The sequence below is a fragment of the Oncorhynchus kisutch genome, linkage group LG2 (genome assembly GCF_002021735.2).
Source record: "Oncorhynchus kisutch isolate 150728-3 linkage group LG2, Okis_V2, whole genome shotgun sequence".
NCBI classification, from domain to species: Eukaryota; Metazoa; Chordata; class Actinopteri; order Salmoniformes; family Salmonidae; genus Oncorhynchus; species Oncorhynchus kisutch.
The window spans coordinates 52,061,484-52,083,680 of record NC_034175.2 but is presented as its reverse complement, the minus strand read 5'-3'; the positions used below and the strand labels follow the sequence as shown (position 1 = coordinate 52,083,680).

The 22,197-nt window shown below is 42.1% G+C and overlaps 1 protein-coding gene across 1 annotated transcript; it reads right to left on the bottom strand.

Annotated features, from left to right (window-relative positions):
• Positions 1-1,060: 1,060 nt before the first annotated feature.
• On the bottom strand, positions 1,061-21,976 carry ralba (v-ral simian leukemia viral oncogene homolog Ba (ras related)). Its single transcript, XM_020457642.2, has 5 exons — positions 21,609-21,976; positions 4,412-4,576; positions 3,656-3,864; positions 3,176-3,353; positions 1,061-3,018 (listed from the first exon to the last, which is right to left on the bottom strand). Exons 2-5 carry the CDS (start codon positions 4,523-4,525, stop codon positions 2,893-2,895), a joined length of 627 nt encoding a protein of 208 aa, XP_020313231.1. The 5' UTR covers positions 4,526-4,576; positions 21,609-21,976; the 3' UTR covers positions 1,061-2,892.
• Positions 21,977-22,197: the final 221 nt, after the last annotated feature.

Sequence of the window (22,197 nt, the reverse complement as noted above, 5' to 3'; positions counted from 1 at the left end):
GGAGTGGTCTTCACAAAGTCCTGACCTCAATCCTATAGTATATTTGTGGGCAGAACTGAAAAAGTGTGTGTGAGCAAGGAGGCCTACAAACCTGACTCAGTTACACCAGCTGTCAGGAGGAATGGGCCAAATTTCACCCAACTTATTATGGGAATGTTGTGGAAGGCTACCCAAAACGTTTGACCCAAGTTAAACAATTTAAAGGCAATGCTACCAAATTCTAATTGACTGTATGTAAACTTCTGATCCAATGGGAATATGATGAAAGAAATAAAAGCTGAAATAAATAATTCTCTACCATTCTGACATTTCACATTCTTACAATAAATTGATGATTCTAACTGACCTAAAAGGGAATTTTTACTAGGATTAAATGTCAAGATTTGTGAAAAACTGAGTTGAAATGGATTTGGCTAAGGTGTATGTAAACCTCTGACTTGAATTGTAGATGTTTATTTTATTGTCACCTACACCAGATTAGGTACAGTAAAATGTGTTTCTTTACAGGGTCAGTTCTTTAGTTTATTTGCGTACCTTCTACTGGGGACTTAGTTTCTGATCTTTTTTTTAAACTAAGCTTTGGATTGGGAAGTGTGAATAGCATTTCACTCCACCTGCTTGAGTGATGGGGGGGAACTAACTCTGCTTGACAAAGTCCTAAAATTTCAGAAGGATAAAAACAAGGGTATCGAAATATACTTTTTACCTCTCGGAGTCAAAATTGTCCTCCTTTTGGTGCTTTTAGGGTTAATAGAAATGCTTAACAGCTTAAATATGTGTCCCCATTCATTGCTATGCACTTTTTGCATCTAAAGTAAGATCTCAATGTACTGTGAATGACCTGTAGAGGATACTGTATGGCATGTTTGCTTCCCTACCATTACAGTACTTTACACTATAATTCTGAAGGAAATATGAGATGTATCATGTACTGAGACTAGTAGGCATTTCAAAATATACATTCAACACATATCAACAAAGACAACATTGTCTAAATCTAACAGGTTGAATCCAATATTTCATGATTGACCATTTTACGTTGCGATTGAAGACCACCAACTTTACAAAGAAAAAAGCATTTATTTGGCAACATATTTTGAAGTATTTTTTGTTCAGAAAAGGTGAAAACCTAGCAATAATAGACTAACTTTAAAAGAAAAGAGTAGGCCACACATTGTTATTAAAGAGCAGAATGATTAGGACAGTGGTTGTTGGAAATATTACTTTACTGTTGTAGGGCAGAACAGAGTGACTGATCCAACAATAACAGCAAACGAGCTGTGTCCCTCACCAGAGTAGCATTCATTAGGGCACAATACATTATTTTATGTCGAAAAAAAAAATCAATTTCCTATTGGTCAAGTCCAGGTAGTCCCTTCATGTGCCTGTCCATTTTGTTCAATTTGATGCCTTATGAACATGACCAAAGTTCGTTCACACAGACACAAATGAACCAGAAGTATCAACTGTTGTCTGATGCACATACATACCTACATACATACACTCAGTTAATATACAAACATGATTTATATAGAGGGGTGAATTGGTAGTGAGTTGGTAGCCTATATCAGTGAGCTGGTAGCCTATATCATGATATCCTTAATGGTGTTGGCACAAACTGCTTTAGCATTCTTCAGCATGGGAACTTTGAAGAGTTCTTATTTTTTAAGGTATTGGCAACAATGTAGTGCACTTTCTACAAAAGCATTAGAATAAAATCCATAATAAGTACAAATATTAATAACCCAAAGCTGATGTTGACTGGCTGATAGTTAATGGCAACACAGAGTGTACTTAAATCTCACTCTCCTCTTATGGTGCCAACTGACCCATATTGCAGACTAATAGATGTGGCAAAGTTCCATTTCAGTTCCTGTATTTACCAGGAAGTACCCAATAAGTGCCAGCAGGTGGCTCCAAAGACACTGCATGCTAACTGTCACGGGAGTTCTGGTTAGTAAACTTACAACTTCACACCTCAACATCCATCATTCTTAGACTAGGTTCAGGAGTTTTTCCTGACAATGTAAACTGACCCGAAGAAACTCCTGGCCCCCACATGTGCTTTGAATCCTTAGGCAATGAGCCTTCTTGATTGACAATTGCTTTATCCTATTGTAAAGGAAACAATGACAAGTTCAGTCTTAGTCACCAACTCTTACTAACTAGGAAATCTTTTTTTTTTCATTAAGAAACACAGATTAGTGGTGATGTCCATGACCACATAGACATCAGTGAAAAGCATTGAAATGAGTTTCGCTACATTTCTGTGCTTGACTGAAACAATCCCCATTCACAGATCCATTCCCATTCTAGACAAAAATGTCCCAAGGCCCATTCTTGATGAAAATAAATGGTATAAGTTGATCATAAAGGACAGATCTATTGAGATAGACAGAACAAGATCAAAGCAGACTGAAGTTAGTGTTGGAGGCAGTTTGGTCATTAGGTTGTTATCAGGGGAGTGGTCAGGCATTGCAGATCAAGTCACAGAGTAGCAGAACAATGGCCACCTTCCATTAAAAACAATAAACAGTCAGGCTATCTAACCTTAAGTTTTAGTTGCAAAAACAGTGGTTGAGAACGTGGTAAACACCTGGGTTGGGGCCAATTCCATTTCACTTCTAGAAGTAAACTGAAATTCCAATTTCCCTTATTGAAAAGCAATGAGCAAAATTGATACTGGAATTTTAGTTTACTTACGGAATTGACAGAGTTGAAATGGAACTAACCCCATACCTGCTAAACAAACCTACTATGGCCAGATTAAAAACAAATCTAAAACTTTTGACTCAATGTGAGGATGGACGTTCTGATGTGATTCGGAGCTGGTTGGTTCCTCAGAGTAACAATAGATTGTGGTGTTTTGTGTTGTAAAGGTCTATGTTGGGTTCAGAGTAAACAGCATCGCTCTTTGAAACTCTTCTTGTTCTTATTCTTGTTCTTTCCCTTGCCGTTTTTGTCCTTGTTTTCCGACATCTTCTTGCCTCGCACCTCTCGCATTAGGTCAAAGAATACCTTGAGAATTTAAAATAAACAATGTTGCTAGTCACATTTACTTGAACAGACAATTATCAGTCATGGTCCACCACTATTTCTGTATCACTTGATCAACTTGAAAATGGCATATAGAACATAATTGTCTGCAGTAATTACACACACACAGTGACAGTACCTTGTCAACGTTGGCTCGTGTCTTAGCTGATGTCTCTACATACTGCACCCCCCACTCCTCTGCCTTGGCTCGGGCCTCGTCTACAGAGACCTGTCTGCGGTCCTCCAAGTCAGACTTGTTCCCCACAACCAACAGAGGAATCTTATCCTCCTCTGCCTTCACCCGCAGTATCTGCTCCCTGAAACACACACATTACAAGCATTACAAATACTTTATCTGGATCCAGAGACAAGCATTGAGGTCAGGTGCAAAGGACAAACATAGGGAAAAGGGAATAGAGGTGTATGGTCTTACAATCAAGAAGTCATGGAAATGATTTCCTAGGTCTATATTGCAGGCAAACACACACACACACACTCACGCAAATCATAGTTTCCGAGTATTCTGTCACTACTGTCATAGTGAGTGTTCAGTCTGAATCACATTAGGCTGCCGTCAATGCCATGCTAGGATACATGAGGAGTTAGTCATGGTACCAACCTGAACTCTGCAGTAGCTGTGAAGGACTCGTGTTCTGTGATGGAGAAGACTAGCAGGAAGCCCTCTCCACTCCTGAAGTAGTTGTCTCTGATGGCAGCATAGTCCTCCTGTCCAGCCGTATCCAGAATGTCGATCTGGACCTCCTCTCCATCTAGCACCACCTTCTTCCTGTAGCTGTCTGCCTTGGTGGGCTCATAGTCCTCCACAAACTAGGAGGAACCACAGAACCGTCAGAACGATTCATCAGTCACGACAGTACATCACAGAGTGTAATGTGGAAATAGGCTGAGAGGCATCGTCAAGAATATTAGGTATAAACAAAGCTTCTACACAATACAGCTTTGAAACATTAACATATGACAAAAAGTAACAAGTATTAGTGATGGGGGGAAAGTCGATATAGTTAAATATCGGGATATTATTTTTGACAATATATCGTATAGTTTTGACTATCATTTTTTGCGCTAGTTGGCTGTACCTGCACCAAAATTCAATTTTTTTTCCCTTCATAGCTTGTTCTCCATATTATTTTTAAATATGGAGCCAATTTGTTTTCAGCACTTATTTCCATGGCTGATCAAAACGAATGTTCTTATGGCTCTCTCTTGTCCCTCTGCAGCAGATATATGGTAAGCAATATGTTAAGAACATTGAATCACAATAAAATCATATCGGCACCTAAGTATCATGATAATATCCTATTGTGAGGACCCTGGCAATTCCCAGCCCTAACAAGTATGTGTGTCGTGCTCTCACCTCGTCGTACATGAACTGCAGTGTGAGGGCGGACTTGCCCACGCCACCACTCCCCACCATAATGACCTTGTGCAAGGCCAGAGAACTCTGGGTCTTACTCTTACTGGCAGCCATCTCTGGTCTCTGTCACACACGTCACTATGTCCAAACACTCACTGACACCACCTGTAGAGACAGAAAGTACAACAGTCAGTCAGTGAACACACACAAACAATACAGATAATACACACAGCAACAGTCCTTTGAGCTGTTCTTGTTTATTGATGTTCTGTATTATGTGTAACGCTCGTCGTGGGTGTAAGAAGAGGAGGACCAATGCGCAGCGTGGTAAGTGTCCATATGGTTTTAATAAGAATACTGAACAAAAACAATAAAACGACAAAACGAACAGTCCTGAACGGTGAAGCAAAACACAGAACAGAAAATAATCACCCACAAAACACAGGTGGGAAAAGGCTACCTAGGTATGATTCTCAATCAGAGACAACGAACGACACCTGCCTCTGATTGAGAACCATACCAGGCCAAACACAAAACCACAACATAGAACATAGACATAGAAAAAAGAGCATAGACTACCCACCCAACTCACGCCCTGATCATACTAAAACAAAGACATAACAAAAGAACTAAGGTCAGAACGTGACATTATGTCATTCTGTATTATGTTTCATGTTTTGTGTGGACCCCAGGAAGAGTAGCTGCTGCTTTTGCAACAGCTAATGGGGATCCTAATAAAATACCAAATACACACAGTACACACACACATTGCCCAGTCAATCACAGAGCCTACTAAAACTGATGGTCAACCTGTTTGATGAAAAGCACTCACAAGACCTTACACATAGTTGAACCAAGCTTGTGAAACCAAACTAGCCTACGTTGCAGCCAGTCCCAAACCTCATCCCCACACTGCCAAATAGGCTGGTCATGAATCTCACTGCAGACTTTAATAGCTGGCTTAGTGGGGTTCACCATCTAAAGGGCAATACCACCGATCAAACGCATGCCTACTGTAGGGTGGGATTTTGAACCATGATAAATACCTATTTTAAGGACAGCCTAACTCATAGAAAACCTAAAAGTTAGAGCAGTAAGACACCTTCAGGCTACACCTACAAATGCTTTCAGGTGAATTTTAGTGACGAAGGACATTATGTCAAACTAGTTCAGTGGGTGAAATTATAATATGCTCTGGGCAACTTGATAGCCTTTGATAAAGCAGTTTAATAACATATCGTCTGCAATATATTTTAACAATCATGGCCTTTGAGCTTCAGTGAGAACAGGTTTAGAACTTCTTAGAGCAGTGTTTGAACTGTGAGTTATCGACAGAAAGAGTCATGGAAATAACAGATTATTATTTTTAGGAAACTATCCTACACACATTGACCACACACACAAGTGAAGTCATCTCCAAATATTTTAACAACTCCCCTCATACAGTCGCTGTAATGATGATTCATTGGAGCTGTAAAATTAATTGTATTCTGTAACATCCTGTGACCTCTCCCTTCACACTGTTGTGAAAGCTTTGTCAAGGATGGGACCAAGCCCTGTCCTTCCTGTTTCTGTGTAGCATAGTAGCCTACTGACACACATCTCTCTCTCCACTCTACCCTTCCCTCCAGGCATGGCCACGGCCAAGCTTAGCTGGTTACCATGACAACCTCCACCCCACACCTGTACAGGTAAATTCTCATGGACTGATGCACATAAGATAAATTATAGTAGGGCAATTCCATGGTAACGGAATTACGCTGAGACTCAGATTTTCCACTTTAAAATGTATACCAAACAAAAACAATTGATTTCAAAGATATTTTAAGCGAACAAAAATATATTCCATTACTGTGGAATTGCCAGTGGCATCTGTCGACGGATTGTGGGACGTGACAACTAAAGACGAACGTTCTTCCAACATGCTGATTTTTCATCACTGATCATATTAGGGAGGGGACATTTAGCCCATAGACTTGCCCGAAACTTGCTGAAAGTTTCTGTTTAGAGGGGTGGAGACTTTGCTGGTCTCCGGTTCTCATCCTGCCTCAGGGGATTTCTGTCTTCGGAAACCCAGAGCTTTCCCAGCTTCCTGGGAAAGTCTTCTTGTCTGATCCTCCATACCAGACAACCTGTCAGCTCGACATAAACACACTCAAAAAGTGTTTCAGTGAGTGTGCACATTACTGTTTGACTGTCAAGTCAAATAAACGGCATCCGGGATAGAGAATGTATAATCTTGATGGTGAATTTAAAGCAAAAACAACATTTTTTATTACCATAGAGCAGTGGTTCCCAAACTTTTTATAGTCCCGTACCCCTTCAAACATTCAACCTCCAGCTGCATACCCCATCTAGCACCAGGGTCAGTACACTCTCAAAAGTTGTTTTTTTGCCATCATTGCAAGCCTGCCACACACATACACTATACGATACATTTATTAAACATAAGAATGAGTGTGAGTTTTGTCACAACCCGGCTCGTGGGAAGTGACAGAGCTCTTATAGGACCAGGGCACACATTATAATAACCAATCATTTTTCTCTTTACACCTTACAGATAAAACTTTATCTGTTCATCAAATATTGTGAATAACTCACCACAGGTTCATGAGAAGGGTGTGCTTGAAAGGATGCACATAACTCTGCAATGTTGGGTTGTATTGGAGAGAGTCTTAGTCTTAAATAATTTCCCACACACAATCCGTGCCTGTATTTAGTTTTCATGCTAGCGAGGGCCGAGAATCCACTCTCACATAGGTAAATGGTTGCAAAGGGCATCAGTGTCTTAACAGCACGATTTGCCAAGGCAGGATACTCTGGAGAGCAGCCCAATCCCGAAATCTGGCAGTGGCTTCTGATTGAATAACATTTTCACAGAACCGCTTGTTGCAATTTCGATGAGGCTCTCTTGTTCAGATATCGGTAAGTGGACTGAAGGCAGGGCATGAAAGGGATAACGAATCCAGTTGTTTGTGTCACACGTTTCAGGAAAGTACCTGCGTAATTGCGCACCCAACTCACTCAGGTGCTTCACTATATCACATTTGACATTGTCCATAAGCTTGAGTTAATTTACACACAAAAAAAATTATCCAATGATGGAAAGACCTGTGTGTTGTCCTTGTTAATACAGACAGAGAAGAGCTCCAACTTCTTAATCATAGCCTCAATTTTGTCCCGCACATTAAATATAGTTGTGGAGAGTCCCAGTAATACTATATTCAGATAATTCAGGCAAGAAAAAACATCACCGAGATAGCCAGTCGTGTGAGAAACTAGTCATCATGCAAGCGATCAGACAAGTGAAAATTATGGTCAGTAAAGAAAACTTTAAGCTCGTCTCTCAATTTAAAAAAAAAATGTGTCAATACTTTGCCCCTTGATAACCAGTGCACTTCTGTAAGTTGTAAATGACCGCTGCCCATATCATTGCATAGTGTAGAAAATACACAAAAGTTCAGGGGCCTTGCTTTAACAAAGTCAACCATTTTCACTGTAGTGTCCAAAATGTCTTTCAAGCTGTCAGGCATTCCTTTGGCAGCAAGAGCCTCTCGGTGGATGCTACAGTGTACCCAAGTGGTGTCGGGAGCAACTGCTTGCACACGCGTTACCACTCCCCTATGTCTCCCTGTCATGGCTTTTGTGCCATCAGTACAGATACCAACACATATTGACCACCAAAGTCCATTTGATGTCACAACGCTGTCCAGTACTAAAAATATACTTTCCTGCTGTCCTGGTTTCCAGTGGTTTGTAGAATATGATGTCTTCCTTAATTGACCCACCATAAACATAATGGACATATACTAGGAGCTGGGCCAGGCTCACCACGTCTGTATGCGAAGCAGTTTTGTTTCAAAACATCTCCTGCCATGTCACTAATGCATCGTGAAACAGTGTTGTTTGATGAAGGCATTGTCTGTATAGTTTTTTTGGCATTTCCCCCCGGCATTGTCCCAGCCATATCTGCGGCAGCAGGAAGAATTAGGTCCTCCACAATAGTATGGGGCTTGCCTGTCCTAGCCACTCAGTAGCGCACCATATAAAACTCTTCTAGCCCCTTCTTATTAATGGTGTCTGTTGCTTTTATACATATCTTACTACTCGAAAGTCGTCTTAATTCTCGCTCAAAAAACTCCTGTGGCTTATTTTTCAAATTGGCATTTTTTGTTTCTAAATGTCTGCGCAAGAGTGAAGGTTTCATCAAGTTGTGAGATAGTACTTTTCCACATATAACACACTGTGGCTGAGGAAAGGCACTGCTCTCAATATAGGTGAACCCCAAATCAATGTAGTTCTCATCATATTTGCGCCTCTTCGATGGTCCAATGCCCATGTCTGTTGTTTGGTGTTTTCCCAGGTAAGGGGGCAGTAGCTCTTCGGCTGCATCAGAATCACAACTGTCAGTGTCCACGCTAGCTGGGCTAACAACAAATGTAGAATTACTGATGCTAGCATTGGATGTGCTCGAGGAAGCAGAACAACTTGTGTCGTCGACAGGTGCAGGTGTAGTACTGCTGGTAGTAGCAGTACTATCAGTAGAGCTGGTATGTGTCTCTCTGGACGCGGGCCTTCCTTTTTTTAACCATTTATCTATTTTTGAGCAAACGGAATGAGCAGCAGCTACGTTTGGTTACATACGGACCGTTAGTGGAATTCCAGCGAGAGTAACGGTTAATGTGATTGGATGTTAATTATTTGACTAGGTTACCTGTATTTGACATTGTGTTGTTATTTCGCTGAACACTAGATGGTTTCATTTGATTTTATTTGGCGTACCCCTGACGGCATTGCCCCAGTTTGGGAATACCTGCTGTGGAGTATATCGATTAACAAACCTGGACACTCAACTGTTTTTCCTGCACAATTGCCCACAGCTAAGCTATGATATGTCTATAGCAGAAAACAAATAGCTTCATGAAGGTAAAACCACTAACTGGGGGGGTGAAGGGAGGAGTGGCCTTATGGGATGCCAGGTCACCCTGGATCTTCCTGTCAAGGAAAAAATAGGTCTGCCCATGTAACATCCTGTCTTTGTTTCTAGAGGCCGACAGAGGCAGACCTGAGTGGACAGGAAGGACACACCGGGTGGCTGCAGGCTGAACCTGCTAAGTGACAAGCTCAGCATTTTAAAACAGGAGGTACAGTAAATGTGTTAATTCCATCCAACACACAATGAGACTGAGCAAGAAAAGCAGAACCGCTACACTACCACTCAGCCTAGTTTATCACTCATTCACTTTCAGGTAGGTCTCAATTTAAAATGTTGTACCAATCCAATGCTACTGCCTAATATACACTACATTATAGTACTATTACAGTTTCATTATGGATAACGTCATTGTCATTGTAGGCTCATTGAAGAAGAAAAACGAACATGACTTGTGAATGAGAGGCCCATCGAGAATGAGTCATGGGATCCTCCAACTTCAGTGCCAGTCAATGAAGTCTACGCTAAGGTTAAATGTGGCCTTGAGTGCCCGTCCCCAGCAGAAAACACTGCAAACTACCTGACCTATATATACAGCATAGTACAGTAGAGAGTTGTAAGGCTATACAAGGCCTATCTGCATGATCGGTCTGTGTCTGACAGCTAGGAGCTGCTGAAATATAAATGACTAGAGCATACAACCAGGCTGCAGGAATTCATTAGGATTCCCCAGACGATACACTGAGTCAATATAGCAGGCAGAAGGAAGCCTATGTTCTCCAAACAGACGATACAGTGAGTCCATACAGCACAGCCAGGCATAGGGCCAGGCATCCAATGTTCTCTACTGTCTTCCACCCTTCCACATCCCATACAACAGACAGCTCAGTGAGTCCATATAGCGGCAGAGAAGAGCCCACTAGGCAGTCCCATGTTCTCTTCACTGTCTTGGCATCTTCTGACATGGAATAGCCCACAACACAGTGCGACACTGGGAAATTCCTGGCAAAGGCTTTAGCCTCCCACAGCCTATCCAGTAGGCCTATTTATTGCAGTGTAATGTGTAATATGCAGTGTAGGATAGAACCAGGCTTCAGTCAGGTGTCCTCTGCATGTGTACTACTCTGTCCACTACAAATACTTATCTGTAGATCAGTGCATTGTTGGATGAGAAGTGCTTGATCAGGGTGACCTCAAACCCTCTCCACTGCAGAGGCAACAAGGGGGAAGGGAGGGCTGGGGTCAATCAAGGCACATGTCAGGACAGGAGCTCAGCCCGGGACACTGGGTGGAGGAGGGGCAGGAGGAAGGGACGAGGAGCAGAACAGGTGATTGCTGCTAGAAACATGCCAGTCAGGATAAAGTCAGGATAAGTCAGGATGCCAGTCAGGATGCCAAAGTCAGGATGCCAGTCAGGATAAAGTCAGGATGCCAGTCAGGATAAAGTCAGGTGACAGGCAACATGGTGTACAGGTAACTACAATTAAACAGCAGTCAACCTAACAGAACATTGACTGAAATGATGGGTTTCAGAAGCCAGAGTCAGGTCCATATTATTGTGATACAGAACATATCCTGCCATTTACACTGACTCATCAACAACACACTGACTAAAATAGAAGTATAGTACTGGAAAACAATATAATTTAATTTAATTAATTCAGATAATGTAACTTCATCAACAACAGATCAGTTATTCATTCAGTTAGTCATGCTACAACATCTTCAACACATCTTAGTCAGTCCTTCCTTCCTTCCTTCCTTAATCATAAAAGTAAGTTGAAGCTATAAAACGTGATGAGTTTCAAAACATGAGCCATGATGCAACCACTATGTTAGCATACTCTGGTAAAGTGTTTAAAATGCAGTTGTCTGGTAGGACTCTTCCTGCCTTCACCTTAAAGGCCAGTTGGGGACTTTCTGAAAAATGTGATGGGGAAAACATGGGGATCGATGGCCCAGAAAACATCCCCCAGCCAGGCCTCCCTTCCCTTTTCTAAAACCCTGGCTCTCACCCCAAGCTACAGTATATGCACTTCCTCTGGGCGAACTCACATCTCACTTCCCTCCAAAACAGTACCAGGACTAGCCAGTTCCTCATCACCTGTTCGGTACATCATGCACTAGGGGCACAGAACCTTCTCACCTGTTCAGCACATCACGCACTAGGGGCACAGAACCGATTTCCTATTTCCACAAAGTGAATGGTACGAGCAGCAAGTTCCCTTCTGGTCTTTCTCTAGAATAAGTATGGTAGATAGCTTATGGATTATTGTTGCATTGATTGTGGCCAGAGTGGACTCTACAGTTAAAGTCACGAGGCAGGTGTTTAGGGGAAGGGGATTTCATCTGTAACCTAAGCAGCACCCTGCATAGAGGGACAGGGAGTTCAGGGGAATACTCACAGACTCTGGGAATGTCCCAATGACATACTTTCTCCCAAAGTGTAAACTTCTTCACTTCCCTTCACTGATTTAAAAGGAATTGACTAGTATAAGAAATATGGTTAAACGTCCATGCCTCGACCAGGAAGTAGTGAACGGGTGCACACTTCAGGAGAAAGGAAATATTATTGAGACCCACCCCTTGTTTATCATCAGAGGGCTTATGAATAATTGAGACGGAGAGAGGGATTTATTTATACTTTAATTGCATTTTTGTTCAATGTTTACTTTCTTTAAAGATCATATTTGAAACAGTATTTAAGGTCCATTCAGTTAAAATAAAGATTCTGGGGCTAATTTGTGAGGTAAAGCAGCTCCCCAATCTGAGCTGCCCGACACCCCACAATGCATACTAACCATCCCCAGCAGAGGAACACACAGAGGACTCTTTGACTAATTTGGGCAGCAGGGTGCTAAACTGGGTCTCTGTTTCAAGCCTGATCCAACCACCCTAGTCGCTTAGTAGTACATTCACTCTTCTGAATTCTTAACACCCCTAATTCACTACATTCATAAATGCACTTGTGGGGGGCATTCCCTAGTATTTAAATAGGGAGAATATATCATATATAAGGGCTGATCTAACACACTTAGATCAGTGTTTATAGGTCTAATAAACAGATTACTGTTTATAGGTCTTATAGGAGCATATAGCTATACACAATGTTCTTGAATATGTAGAGAAAAAACACCATATGTAATTTTGTGATGACATCAGAGAGGAGTAGTCTTTCAGTTGGGGTTCAGTACCAGAGGACTGTTTTTTTAGTCTATCTGGGGATGATTAGGAGGGGGGGGTTGACTTATAAAGGGGATACAGGGAACCTCCCAGATACTCCCCACCCTCCAATCCCATACTGCTACCACACACTCATACAACTCCTAAGCACTCAATCAGCTTTTCTATTTATTTCCTTTCATTTGAGACTCGGGTATATTTCTTGATCTGTAGTACTAATTTACAGCTCACTCTCCATTTTTTCCAAAAAAGAAACTGCATCCTCCTCTCCTAGTTGTCTTGTCCCCATCTCTTAGCTCTATCGGCTAACATTTGTAAGATGTAGGTCTACTCATCCTCTGAACATTTTCAAGGGAAACAAAGCAGCCCCCCCCCCCCCCACACACACACACACACACAGTGGCCCCTAGGCTCCAGTCAATGGGTTACCATGGAGACAGGGCATGTCCCAGTTCATCTCAAATCCCTCTCAGGGATCAGGGGTGCCTGGCTGCCTAGAGTGAAGGACGCAAGGGGGTCTTTGGGATATCCAAAGAGGAGCTTGGAGCTCAACATGGTGGTAGCATAACCAGGAAAAAGATGCTAATAGATGTTATCTGCTATGCTATATAAACTAATTTGTCAAAATCCAAAAAAATTCACAAATCTTCATTGTAAAGGGTTTAAACACTGTTTCCCATGCTTGTTCAATGAACCATAAACAATTAATGAACATGCACCTGTGGAACAGTCATTAAGACACTAACAGCTTACAGACGGTAGGCAATTAAGGTCACAGTTATGAAAACTTAGGACACTAAAGAGGCCCTTCTACTGACTCTGACAAACACCAAACGAAAGATGCCTAAGGATGTTCCTGCTCATCTGCGTGAACGTGCCTTAGGCATGCTGCAAGGAGGCATGAGGACTGCAGATGTGGCCAGGGCAATTAATTGCAATGTCCGTACTGTGAGAAGCCTAAAACAGCGCTACAGAGAGACAGGACGGACAGCTGATCGTCCTCGCAGTGACACACCACGTGTTACAACACCTGCACAGGATCGGTACATCCGAACATGACACCGGCGGGACGGCAACAACAACTGCCCGAGTTACACAAGGAACGTACAATCCCTCCATCAGTGCTCAGACTGTCCGCAATAGGCTGAGAGAGGCTGGACTGAGGGCTTGTAGGCCTGTTGTAAGGCAGGTCCTCACCAGACATCACTGGCAACCATGTCGCCTATGGGCACAAACCCACTGTCTCTGGACCAGTCAGGATTGGCAAAAAAGTGCTCTTCACTGACGAGTCGCGGTTTTGTCTCACCAGGGGTGATGGTCGGATTCGCGTTTATCGTTGAAGGAATGAGCATTACACCAAGGCGTGTACTCTGGAGCGGGACCAATTTGGAGGTGGAGGGTCCGTCATGGTCTGGGGCGGTGTGTCACAGCATCATCAGACTGCGCTTGTTGTCATTGCAGGCAATCTCAACACTGTGCGTTACAGGGAAGACATCCTCCTCCCTCATGTGGTACCCTTCCTGCAGGCTCATCCTGACATGACTCTCCAGCATGACAATGCCACCAGCCATACTGCTCGTTCTGTGCGTGATTTCCTGCAAGACAGGAATGTCAGTGTTCTGCCATGGCCAGCGAAGAGCCCAGATCTCAATCCCATTGAGCACGTCTGGGCCCTGTTGGATCGGAGGGTGAGGGCTAGGGCCATTCCCTCCAGAAATGTCCGGGAACTTGCAGGTGCCTTGATGGAAAAGTGAGGTAACATCTCACAGCAAGAACTGACAAATCTGGTGGAGTTCATGAGGAGAAGATGCACTGCAGTACTTAATGCAGCTAGTGGCCACACTAGATACTGACTGTTCATTTTAATTTTGACTCCCCTTTGTTCAGGGACACATTATTCAATTTCTGTTAGTCACATGTCTGTGGAACCTGTTCAGTTTATGTCTCAGTTGGTGAATCTTCTAATGTTCATACAAATATTTACACATGTTAAATTTGCTAAAAATAAATGCAGTTGACAGTGAGAGGAGAATTTCTATTTTTGCTGAGTTTACTGTGCTAGATGCTACGGTATGATAGATGCTATACTACGGTAGATTATATGCTGTGCTAAATTATAATGCTAACAGATGCTTTTATGTGGTGGCCTGGAATCAAACGACAGCAATCAGAGTGATGGCGACGCTCATATCTATCCAACACATCCCACTCACAACCTTCTGACTCAGATGCTATGTGGCCATAGTGGCCTGGAATCAAAACCTGCTAGTCAGAGCAATTGTGATGGCGATAAACATATCAGCCCATCATCCAACTACTGACACGGTCGGGGCCTTCTATGCACTGAACAGACCCCAGACCACTGGCTCTCTGTCTATCTCCCACTACAGCCATATCACGCACTGCTAGTGCAGATAGTACAGCTCTTGCAACATAACCCAACATAACCCACAGTTCCATTACCAGTACCCATAGAGATTACCAGCACTCGACATGAGTGGGAGAATGCCACACATCTGCAGTGGCATGAACTGTAATCAGCCTGAGAGGCCCTTGAGCAGCGTCCCCCAGTACAGGCAGGCACAGTCAGAGACACTGACACACACAGCCTGAGCTAGTCAAATTAGATGTAGGCCTACAACCTCAATAGAGCACAGGCAGGCACAGAGAGGCACTAGCATACACAGTGGGCACAGAGAGAGACAGCATAACATACCTAGCCACATGAATGTGATTATTAAGACTTACCTCAACAGAGCACACAGTCAGGGACAGACTGACGGCAGTGTTAGGCCTAGGCTATGAGACCGTGGGACATTGTTGTTCATTGAAAAATTAGAGTAGAATGTTATAGGCCTGTGGTAGAGCCTCATCAAGCCTTGTTTCCTAAAAACAGAACACGGCCTTATGTAATATGTACTACAGTAGAGTATGTAGTCATTTTGTAGTCATTTTGCTTAGTGTTATTGGTTTAAAAAAGTTCAAACTTAAACACATAGAATCCATACATTGGATTGCATACCATTTAGGTATGGAGAAAACGTCTGATTCTAATCAAACCCATGTTACTATGGTAGTGAGCTTATGCATTAGGCTTAACTTAATGTGTTAGGAGCACAATCTCAGAGGGACCAGACACCTCCCAGGTCTTGCTGGGACATGCAGTGAGAAAACAAGCATTTCATAAAGACATCCTCGGCTTCAGTCAAAAAGAGACACATGGAAGCAAGAAGAGAAAGCGAGAGTGAGAAAACATGCATTTCGTAAGGACATCCCCAGCTTCAGTCAGAGAGAGCGAGAGAAAGATGTGGAAGGAATGAGAGAACAAAGGGAGAAGGGGAAAGAAGGCCAGATGGATACAAAAACCACAAACTAGCTGGCAGATACATATGTTAAGCAGGGCCAAAAAGAGAAGTTATGAGAACCCTTTTCCACATGTAGGCCTACTTTTCCCTTGTCAAAGTCAACAGACTATGAGTGGGTCTGGGCTCTGGGTGAAGTTGAGCAGAGCTGGAGGAGCTTACTCGGTGACAAGCAGGGCTGGGTTGTGGCGAGAGGAGAGCTTCCCTCAGTCCAGCCTCCCTAGAGAGTCCCTGCTTGTGGACATGTTTATGTTTATGGTCCAGGGAGGGTGAAGGGCTGGTGCCCACTACCACCCAGACCTGGCTTCAAATACTCTGTAAATAATGTAAACTCTGAAATATGTCAAATACATTGAGTGTTTGCTTTCGTCTACCTGGAATATTAGGCAGGTGAGGCTTGCAACTTTTGGGACTTTCCCATTGGCTACATTACAACAGGAGAGGACCAGGCACCTCCCAGGACTTGCTGGGACTTGCAGTGAGAAAACAAGCATTTCGTGAAGACATCCTCGGCTTCAGTCAGAAATGTGTGGAATAAAGGAGAGAAAGGGAGAAAGAGAGAGAAAACAACCATTTTGTAAAGACATCCCCGACATCAGTCAAAAATAAATATGTGCTTTAGTCTACCTGGAATACCAGGCAGGTGGGGCGTGCACCTTTTGGGACTTTTCCATTGGCTACATTGCAACAGGCATACTCAAATCAAGCACACCTAAAGTATTTTGAATTTAAAATTGTATTTGAACCCAGGTGTAGCTGGCTCCCACTACTTAAACTCCTCACTCTTCTCTCCAGTAGGCACAAGGGGCATCCAGCCAACAAGGCATTCATCACCAGGAGGTCACTGATAGGACCTGACTCTCACAACAAAATATACAGCATTGACTCCGACGCAGAGCAGACGATTGATGGCATGATGATCCGTCTCACTTTCTCCGCTCTGAAAATGAGCTTTTCCCAAGTCATATAAAATGGCTCTATGTCTGTGCCTGTCTAGTCCAACCTCCACCGCCAACATCATTAGTAGACAGTTCTCTTCTTACTCAGATGTCATTACATTCTGAATGAATTTCTAGAAGACAGGACAGGAGGCCAGAGACGGTCAGCTAAAGTCACTAGGAAGATCTTTAAATAGTGCATGGGGTTCTCTGTCATGGATCGGAGCAGAAATGTCATCAGGTTAAACTGGAAAGAAAGAACCCTGAAGGAAACCCATTTTTTCCGCTCCCCTGCTATATCAGATAATACTTGTCATATGCTTTCTGACAGCTCCCAGTAACAGGAAATAACCAGAAGGATTACATTTTAAACGAAAGGGCTTTGAGTAGCTCTGAGACAGTCACATAAACATCCACAGCCTGAGTGAGTGTCTTAGGGCTCGGGGAGAGAGAAAGAATTCAGGATCAGTCCAGTATCAATCTCAGGACCTTTCTCCACAGAAACAAAGATGCTGACAGTCCTTCACAATCAGTGAGGGAAATAAAGCAGTTTCACTGAGACAGAACAGCATCAGAAAGTCAAGGCCTTGCATGCCACTTTTTTCTCATCTGCGAAAGCATTCATTTATGACCACCATGCATACCCTAGCCTAGACCATTACCCATTAATAATCCTTGTCATAAGACATTCCGAATCTCTCAGAACTTCACTTAACAAAAGTCTGTTGACTTTAATGGGTTATAAACAAAACTGTTTATTCAGTTAGGGACAAAGACACCTAACACGAACACCAGCTGTGGGAAGGAGAATGTGAATGCCTTCACGTTCAGTCAGACACACTGGGCTGGTCATCTGAAGTTAAACTTAAAAAAGATGTGAAATAAGACTAGACAGGACTCCTGCTGAAGAAAGTCATGTTATCTTGTTAAGGGGACCTAAATGAGGATCCGATAGGATGGTCTCTACATTCTGCCTTCAAAGACAGAAGAATGCTCTGAATACAACCTTATTTTGGGTTCCCTTCTGAAACTTAAAAGAGCACAAGGAAGGGAAAGCACCAGGAAGGGAAAGCACAAGGCAACACCAGCTGTACAAAACAGGCCTATGTTTACATATGGAATATCTAGGCTACTACACTTCGGAATCATTCATCTCCTTGTGATTCCCTTGATTTGATTCCCTTGATTTGATTCCCTTGATTTTGAAATGATTATTTCCTGTATTATTTTTTACAATATTGTCAGGAATGTGTAACAGCCAACAACAACTGGTCCAGTTGATGGAGGATATACTGTAGTCAGCAGTTTCACTTAACAAGGTAAATGTTACTGTTAACTGGCTGCACTCAGAGTCCAATGTGGCACTACCACATGACAGAACAGAGGAACACATAATATAGTCAAAATGGGTGGGTTTTGTCCATGCTCTATTCCTCAAGAGAGAGAATGAAACTAGGCTTGGTCCACCCTGAGGCACAGAGAGCTTAATATGGGGATGTTACTATTACACAGCTCACTGGCTGTGCCTGAACACCCATACTTACGTCCTAAATAATAGTCCGTTTGAGTATGCTTGAGGGAAAAAAAGTTTACTAGTATGCGACAATTTGAAAATCGAGTATACTTTAAATGCTGGGATGTCATACTCATTTCATTTTGACAACAGCTGATCAATTAGATATGGTGATGCGAAATCAACAAATAGCGGGAAACAACGCAATCATGCATGATACATTCTCAGTATGCGAAAATAGAATGTTTAATAGTATACAACATTTCGAAAATTGAGTATGGTTTAAATGCCAGGATGTTAGTCTCATTTTGGATCTTCATCTAGTAGAATTCGATGCACACTTTTCCACAATGCATTGGAAGAGTTGGGCTGCGAATGATAGGTTCTAGTTCTCTTCAAGTAGCCAAACTAGGCTACTTAACTGGGAAGGTGCCCAAAGCTTCTGTGGTGGTGTTCAAATTAAAATGATCACGATTATTGCATCGTAGGCTACAACACTCTTAGACAAACGGTTTCCAAAAGGGTTCTTTGACTGGTCCCATAGGAGAACCCTTTGAATAACCTTATTTGGCTCCAGGTAGAACCCTTTTGGGTTCCATGTAGAACCATCTGTAGAAAGGGTTCTACATGGAAAGAAAAGGGTTCTATATGGGACCAAATAAGGTTATTCAAAGGGTTCTCCTATGGGACCAGTCAAAGAACCCATTTCTAGACAGCACTTTTTTTTCTAAAAGTATACATATTTGATCATTCTTTTTTATATATTTGTTCCCCCTAAGTGGATTTCTGTTTTCTCACTGAAAAGTGTTTCTTGTTCTCTTGGTCTTTTAAACTAAATACTAAACCATCTTTTGATTTCTGAATGTGTCGGCATCGGGGACTCGGTATGTAGCTGCTGTATTGATGTCATGGTAATCATGCCTTTTGATTTCTGAATGTGTCGGCATCGGGGACTCGGTATGTAGCTGCTGTATTGATGTCATGGTAATCATGCCTTTTGATTTCTGAATGTGTCGGCATCGGGGACTCGGTATGTAGCTGCTGTATTGATGTCATGGTAATCATGCCTTTTGATTTCTGAATGTGTCGGCATCGGGGACTCGGTATGTAGCTGCTGTATTGATGTCATGGTAATCATGCCTTTTGATTTCTGAATGTGTCGGCATCGGGGACTCGGTATGTAGCTGCTGTATTGATGTCATGGTAATCATGCCTTTTGATTTCAACATATGGATTGTTTTAATTTTGTAGGCGTGGCTACCGATTTAATTATTGCATTTATGGATCAAGCCTTAGCAGTCATTATGATCTCGTTCTCAATGATCAGTGCTTTAGTTTATTATGTTGCTGACCAGCGGTTCTGAACTTGTGATGCACCTGAAAAGTAGGCCTACATGTGGAAAAAGATTTCTTATAACTTCTCTTTTTGGCCCTGCTGAACTTGTGATGCACCTGCACCTGATTTGGTGTGTGTACTCGGCTATTTTTATTTCATTTACACTGAGTATACCAAACATTAGGAACACCTTCTTAATATTGAGTTGCAAGGCCAGTGTCTTATGTTAACTTATTACAGCACAGTACGGTCAGAATGCTGGAGAGAGAGGAAAGTGTGTGTGTGTGTGTGTGTGTGTGTGTGTGTGTGTGTGTGTGTGTGTGTGTGTGTGTGTGTGTGTGTGTGTGTGTGTGTGTGTGTGTGTGCCCCTCCCACACCCTGGTGATAAGGGTGATGTAACTGTTCCACACCATACAGCCCATGTCATGTGATAAAGGCCATATAAAGGCTACACCCAACTTGAAGAACAACAGTAAGAAGTAACAAAATAATGGGCATGCTGTATCCAATTAAAACAAAAAGGCAATATTTAAGTAAATTATAAACTTCATAAAGGCCACATGACATGATTGTTGCTGAGCATAACCAGGAAGGATCTGTGTTATTAGCCTACATGATTCAAAAATATATATTTAAACACCAAAAAGAATTCAGTCTAAATACTCTGCATCGGTTTTGGTAACAAATGAAAATGCCATTACTTATAGGCCTAAGTAGCCTTGCTCTGTTGACCTGGTGAACAATTTTGACAGGGCAGTACATACATGTCATTCCTTTTTTAAAGAGAAAGAGATACTAACCCATGCATGATAAATGTGTCCTAAAGTACAGACAATATATTATGGGAAAAGACAGTTTTGCTGATCGATCAGATTTGACTAAAACACACATTTGTGTGAGCTACCTTGGGTGTGGCAACCTCATTAGACATCTGTAAAATCAATGTATGAATGGTACAAAACCATGTCGGCAGCACAGTGTTGTTTACATGCATAAGGCAAATATGGAACAAGATGTGAAGTATCCTATGTATATTCTCTGGTTGATGTGGTCCCAAAGTCATAGTAGCCTGTTTTACCAGTGTAATTACCCACAAAATGGTCTGTTGGGATAATCAGTGGTGGGAGAGCTAAATGAAACATTGTATCTGGGGAAGCCATGAGAGATACAGCTGCCTAAGACACCCTTACTGTATCTAATATGTAGCCTATCTAATAGGCCTACTGTATCTAAAAGGAAACATATTTATACATATATATATATATATATATATATGTCTTGTTAAACACATCGACAAGTGTGTAAGCTGTACAAGTGTGTGGTGTGAAATGGAAATGTGTTTTTTTAATGTGTGTGGCTCATGGCCAGGGATCAGATTAAATACTTGGATTAAAATATGATTTAAATTACATTCAGCAAAACAGCTGACTAAAAGAAAATAAATAAACACAAGAAAAGATCGCAGTGATACAGTAGCCTAGCCTAATCATCAATGATCGTTGTTTTGGCCTTGATACAAGAACAACATTATAGCAACATTGTTGTTTTACTAGTCCATAATACCGCTGAGTGCAACAATGTATAAAAATACTGATGGTCTCTAAAGGACTTCTATTATCATCGTGCCACATCCCCGTTACCGCCTCGGGGAGTGTGCTTTCAATTGGATAAGTGCAACTGGTAAAGGCCCTACCACTATTTGGAATAATTGTATTATGGTCGTTTCAAACAGAAGTCACAAATATGGGCAATTATTCCCATAGTCTGCAAATCTATAGATTTGACTTAGGAAAGGAAGGAAGGGAGGGAAAACCTGCCTCGACTGGTAGGTAGTCTCACTCTGAAAGAACAGAGACGTAGTAGCCGTATAGCTACATATAAATGCTCTGTAATAAATATACATTTATTTATTAGATATTTTTGAAAGCTTACCAAAGCAAGATTTTGACGTTTCCCCTTTCTTGCTGCTATCTTGATGAGTGCATTAATGGTGAATAGCGAGGCATAGGGCTGCCGAGTTCCACTGTTCCAGCACAAACCGACCGTCCGCTGCAACTCAAAACCCCACCTTCCGGACATACAGGGAGGAAGAAGCCCGACAGGATATGATGTCAACAACAGCTCACTTGCGCTGGCACTCCAAATGGCCCCGTCATAATATCGTCCAAATGGATCCTTCCTTTCCTCCTTACTTTAAGTAGTATGCTCATCTCTGATCAGGAGTGACATGGAACGATGAAAGTTATGGGATAAATCTCTCCTTTCACCAATCCATCTGTGTTAGGTCAGTGAGCTACTTTAAAAAGCGAGGTGTTCGTTTGAAAGCATTTGAATAGGAACACTGCACCTAGTATGAATACTGATCTTCATACATAGGCCGAGTTGTCTTTCGTTTGTGTAAATGTATGAACACAGAATCAGTTATCAGTTATATTTTGTCTGGTTTTCTTTATGGATTACATTTGACAGATGCTTAAATAAGATGCGTAATATGTTTTGCTGCTGGTAATAGGCCTAAATA

Excerpts from the sequence above, each read along its gene's own strand:
- ralba (XM_020457642.2), bottom strand. The coding sequence starts at position 4,525 with ATGGCTGCCAGTAAGAGTAAGACCCAGAGTTCTCTGGCCTTGCACAAG. Across the intron at positions 3,354-3,655 it reads ACAGCTACTGCAGAGTTCAG|GGAGCAGATACTGCGGGTGA; the intron begins GTTGGTACCATG and ends TGTGTGTTTCAG. Across the intron at positions 3,019-3,175 it reads CACGAGCCAACGTTGACAAG|GTATTCTTTGACCTAATGCG; the intron begins GTACTGTCACTG and ends TAAATTCTCAAG.